Below are 5,000 nucleotides of genomic sequence, written 5' to 3' on the forward strand. Positions count from 1 at the left end.
GGGGTTTGTTTCTCCTCAAGTCAGGCTTTTAGAATGTGGAACGGTTATGTTGCTGGGTACAGGAGGGGTTTGTTTCTCCTCAAGTCAGGCTTTTAGAATGTGGAACGGTTATGTTGCTGGGTACAGGAGGGGTTTGTTTCTCCTCAAGTCAGGCTTTTAGAATGTGGAACGGTTATGTTGCTGGGTACAGGAGGGGTTTGTTTCTCCTCAAGTCAGGCTTTTAGAATGTGGAACGGTTATGTTGCTGGGTACAGGAGGGGTTTGTTTCTCCTCAAGTCAGGCTTTTAGAATGTGGAACGGTTATGTTGCTGGGTACAGGAGGGGTTTGTTTCTCCTCAAGTCAGGCTTTTAGAATGTGGAACGGTTATGTTGCTGGGTACAGGAGGGGTTTGTTTCTCCTCAAGTCAGGCTTTTAGAATGTGGAACGGTTATGTTGCTGGGTACAGGAGGGGTTTGTTTCTCCTCAAGTCAGGCTTTTAGAATGTGGAACGGTTATGTTGCTGGGTACAGGAGGGGTTTGTTTCTCCTCAAGTCAGGCTTTTAGAATGTGGAACGGTTATGTTGCTGGGTACAGGAGGGGTTTGTTTCTCCTCAAGTCAGGCTTTTAGAATGTGGAACGGTTATGTTGCTGGGTACAGGAGGGGTTTGTTTCTCCTCAAGTCAGGCTTTTAGAATGTGGAACGGTTATGTTGCTGGGATACAGGAGGGGTTTGTTTCTCCTCAAGTCAGGCTTTTAGAATGTGGAACGGTTATGTTGCTGGGTACAGGAGGGGTTTGTTTCTCCTCAAGTCAGGCTTTTAGAATGTGGAACGGTTATGTTGCTGGGTACAGGAGGGGTTTGTTTATCCTCAAGTCAGGCTTTTAGAATGTGGAACGGTTATGTTGCTGGATACAGGAGGGGTTTGTTTCTCCTCAAGTCAGGCTTTTAGAATGTGGAACGGTTATGTTGCTGGATACAGGAGGGGTTTGTTTCTCCTCAAGTCAGGCTTTTAGAATGTGGAACGGTTATGTTGCTGGGTACAGGAGGGGTTTGTTTCTCCTCAAGTCAGGCTTTTAGAATGTGGAACGGTTATGTTGCTGGATACGGGGGGGGGGGAGACATAAGTGATTGGGGTAAATCTTATTTTTAACGGATGACATGCGCCCACACACGACCTTTCGACCTTGACCTCTCTGGCCGGTCACTGTTCCCAGGCCTGTCTGGGATCCTCTTTATTGGGCTGACCACTGCATGCCCCTTAGGACTGGTACTAAACCAGGTTAGCTGGAGGTAATCAGTTCGCCATCTGGAACAAATGACACGTTAACTAAAAGTGGTTTTCCTTGTTTTGAAGGGGTTCCACCTTGACAGAGAGAGAGAGACAGGGACAGAGAGAGGGAGGAATTGAGAGAGAGGGACAGAGAAAGAGAGAGAGAGACAGGGACAGAGAGAGGGAGGAAGGGAGAGAGAGGGACAGAGAGAGAGAGAGAGACAAAGAGAGGGACAGAGAGAGGGAGGAAGGGAGAGAGAGGGACAGAGAGAGAGAGAGAGAGAAAAATAGAGAGAGAGAGAGAGAGAGAGAGAGAGAGAGAGAGAGAGAGAGAGAGGGGACAGAGAGAGGGAGAAAGGGAGAGAGAGGGAGGAAGAGCAAGAGAGAGAGAGAGAGAAAGAGGGACAGAGAGAGAGACAGATAGAGAGAGAGGGACAGAGAGGGACAGAGAGAGGCAGGAAGGGAGAGAGAGAGGAAGGGAGAGAGACAGAGTGTGAAAGTGATTGTAGAAGTGTCAGTGGATGGATGGTAATGTAGTAATGTTGGTAGAGAGTGTTATAGAGAGGTAACAGAGGTAACATATTGTTATAGATAGATAACAGAGTGTTATAGAGAGGTAAAATAGTGTTATAGAGAGGTAACAGAGAGTTATAGAGAGGTAACAGAGTGTTATAGAGAGGTAACAGAGTGTTATAGAGAGGTAACAGAGTGTTATAGAGAGGTAACAGAGTGTTATAGAGAGGTAACAGAGTGTTATAGAGAGGTAACAGAGTGTTATAGAGAGGTAACAGAGTGTTGTATAGAGAGGTAACAGAGTGTTATAGAGAGGTAACACAGTGTTAGTATAGAGAGGTAACAGAGAGTTATAGAGAGGTAACAGAGTGTTATAGAGAGGTAACAGAGTGTTATAGAGAGGTAACAGAGTGTTATAGAGAGGTAACAGAGTGTTATAGAGAGGTAACAGAGTGTTATAGAGAGGTAACAGAGTGTTATAGAGAGGTAACAGAGTGTTATAGAGAGGTAACAGAGTGTTATAGAGAGGTAACATAGTGTTATAGAGAGGTAACAGAGTGTTATAGAGAGGTAACAGAGTGTTATAGAGAGGTAACAGAGTGTTATAGAGAGGTAACATAGTTTGTATAGAGAGGTAACAGAGAGTTATAGAGAGGTAACAGAGTGTTATAGAGAGGTAACAGAGTGTTATAGAGAGGTAACAGAGTGTTGTAGAGAGGTAACAGAGTGTTATAGAGAGGTAACAGAGTGTTATAGAGAGGTAACAGAGTGTTATAGAGAGGTAACAGAGTGTTATAGAGAGGTAACAAGTGTTATAGAGAGGTAACAGAGTGTTATAGAGAGGTAACAGAGTGTTTATAGAGAGGTAACAGAGTGTTATAGAGAGGTAACAGAGTGTTATAGAGAGGTAACAGAGTGTTATAGAGAGGTAACAGAGTGTTGTAGAGAGGTAACAGAGTGTTATAGAGAGGTAACAGAGTGTTATAGAGAGGTAACAGAGTGTTAGTATAGAGAGGTAACAGAGTGTTATAGAGAGGTAACAGAGTGTTATAGAGAGGTAACAGAGTGTTATAGAGAGGTAACAGAGTGTTATAGAGAGGTAACAGAGTGTTATAGAGAGGTAACAGAGTGTTATAGAGAGGTAACAGAGTGTTATAGAGAGGTAACAGAGTGTTATAGAGAGGTAACAGAGTGTTAGTATAGAGAGGTAACAGAGTGTTATAGAGAGGTAACAGAGTGTTATAGAGAGGTAACAGAGTGTTATAGAGAGGTAACAGAGTGTTATAGAGAGGTAACATAGTGTTATAGAGAGGTAACAGAGTGTTATAGAGAGGTAACAGTGTTATAGAGAGGTAACAGAGTGTTATAGAGAGGTAACAGTGTTATAGAGAGGTAACAGAGTGTTATAGAGAGGTAACAGAGTGTTATAGAGAGGTAACAGTGTTATAGAGAGGTAACAGAGTGTTGTAGAGAGGTAACAGAGTGTTATAGAGAGGTAACAGAGTGTTATAGAGAGGTAACAGAGTGTTATAGAGAGGTAACACAGTGTTATAGAGAGGTAACAGTGTTATAGAGAGGTAACAGAGTGTTATAGAGAGCTAACATAGTTTTATAGAGAGGTAACAGAGTGTTATAGAGAGGTAACAGAGTGTTATAGAGAGGTAACAGTGTTATAGAGAGGTAACAGAGTGTTGTAGAGAGGTAACAGAGTGTTATAGAGAGGTAACAGAGTGTTATAGAGAGGTAACAGAGTGTTATAGAGAGGTAACAGAGTGTTAGTATAGAGAGGTAACAGAGAGTTATAGAGAGGTAACAGAGTGTTATAGAGAGGTAACAGAGTGTTATAGAGAGGTAACATAGTGATATAGAGAGGTAACAGAGTGTTATAGAGAAGTAACAGAGTGTTATAGAGAGGTAACAGAGTGTTATAGAGAGGTAACAGAGTGTTATAGAGAGGTAACAGAGTGTTATAGAGAGGTAACAGAGTGTTATAGAGAGGTGTGTGTTACAGAGAGGTAACAGAGTGTTACAGAGTGTTATAGAGAGGTAACAGAGTGTTATAGAGAGGTAACAGAGTGTTATAGAGAGGTACCACTACAGAGCATGTCTCTCCATCCTCTTTGGAAAAGGGTATATTTCCCATCTTGTGAGTGTTTGGTAGGAAGTTAGTGTACAGTGTGTGTGTTGGCAAGGTAACAGGCAGTACAGAGTTCCTGTCTGATGTTCTGCTGTTCAGGACACAGTCAATCACTCTCTTGTTGGCACCAGTCAATCCAGATGTCTCCCCTGTGAATTCAACTCTGGTTTCCATGGTGATATATCTCTCTCCTGCTCTGGGCTGTCAGTGTGTCTCACACTTTCCCCCCTCTCTCTTTCTCCCCCCTCTCCACCTTCCTCCCCCCCCCCTCCCTCCCTCCCTCCCTCCCTCCCTCCCTCCCTCCCTCCCTCCCTCCTCCCCCTCCCTCCCTCCCTCCCTCCCTCCCCTCCTCCCTCCCTCCCTCCCTCCCTCCTCCCTCCCTCCTCTCTCCCCCCTCCCTCCCTCCCCTCCCCTCCTCCCTCCCTCCATCCCTCTCCCTCCCTCCCTCCCTCCCTCCATCCCCCTCTCCTCCCATCCCTCCCTCCCTCCCCCTGCTGTCCCCCTCCATCCCCCTCCCTCCCTCCCCCTGCTGTCCCCCCTCCATCCCCCTCCCTCCCTCCCCCTCCCTCCCTCCCCTCCATCCCCCTCCCTTCCTCCCCCATCCCTCCCTCCCTCTGTCAGAACCTGCAGGTTGATGTGAGGAGGTTAAATGTGTCTCTTCTAAAGCGGTTCAGAGAGGGGGTAGCTGCTGCTCTGGACATCTCCCCCAGACACCTCCACATCAACAGACTCAATGTAAGACACACACACGCACGCGCACGCACGCACGCACACACACACACACACGCACACACACGCACACACACACACACACACACACACACACACACACATTCAACACCCTTTACTGACAATAGACATTGATAAGGATGACTTTAAACTAGTTTCCACTGAATACAGATTGTTGTGGTTAATACAGACTGGCCAGACCTACATAACAACACATCCCACAAACCACTTCACCGCTGTACAATAGTTCAAGCTTAATGTGAGGTTGTCTGTGGATATCATTAAATCTGAGCGTTATCTAACATCCTCTTCCTCCTCTACCCCCCCCAATAGGAGAGGAAGAATGGCATTGAGCTGTATGTGTCATCTGA

General features: G+C 45.6%; 1 protein-coding gene across 5 annotated transcripts in view; it reads left to right on the plus strand.

Annotated features, from left to right (window-relative positions):
• Positions 1–5,000, plus strand: part of LOC106598947 (receptor-type tyrosine-protein phosphatase R) — a 117,692-nt gene that overhangs the window by 73,280 nt on the left and 39,412 nt on the right. For all 5 annotated transcript variants that reach the window (XR_006760200.1, XM_045700224.1, XM_045700225.1 and 2 more), the window contains 2 exons: positions 4,522–4,635; positions 4,963–5,000. The exon at positions 4,963–5,000 is cut by the window's right edge and continues 112 nt beyond it. Coding sequence is in view for 4 of the 5 variants with exons in the window: in XM_045700224.1 (XP_045556180.1) it covers positions 4,522–4,635; positions 4,963–5,000 (152 nt within the window). In the remaining variant the exon portion in view is untranslated. The remainder of the gene's footprint in view (positions 1–4,521; positions 4,636–4,962) is intronic.

This window comes from Salmo salar, chromosome ssa17 (genome assembly GCF_905237065.1).
Source record: "Salmo salar chromosome ssa17, Ssal_v3.1, whole genome shotgun sequence".
Classification (NCBI taxonomy): domain Eukaryota; kingdom Metazoa; phylum Chordata; class Actinopteri; order Salmoniformes; family Salmonidae; genus Salmo; species Salmo salar.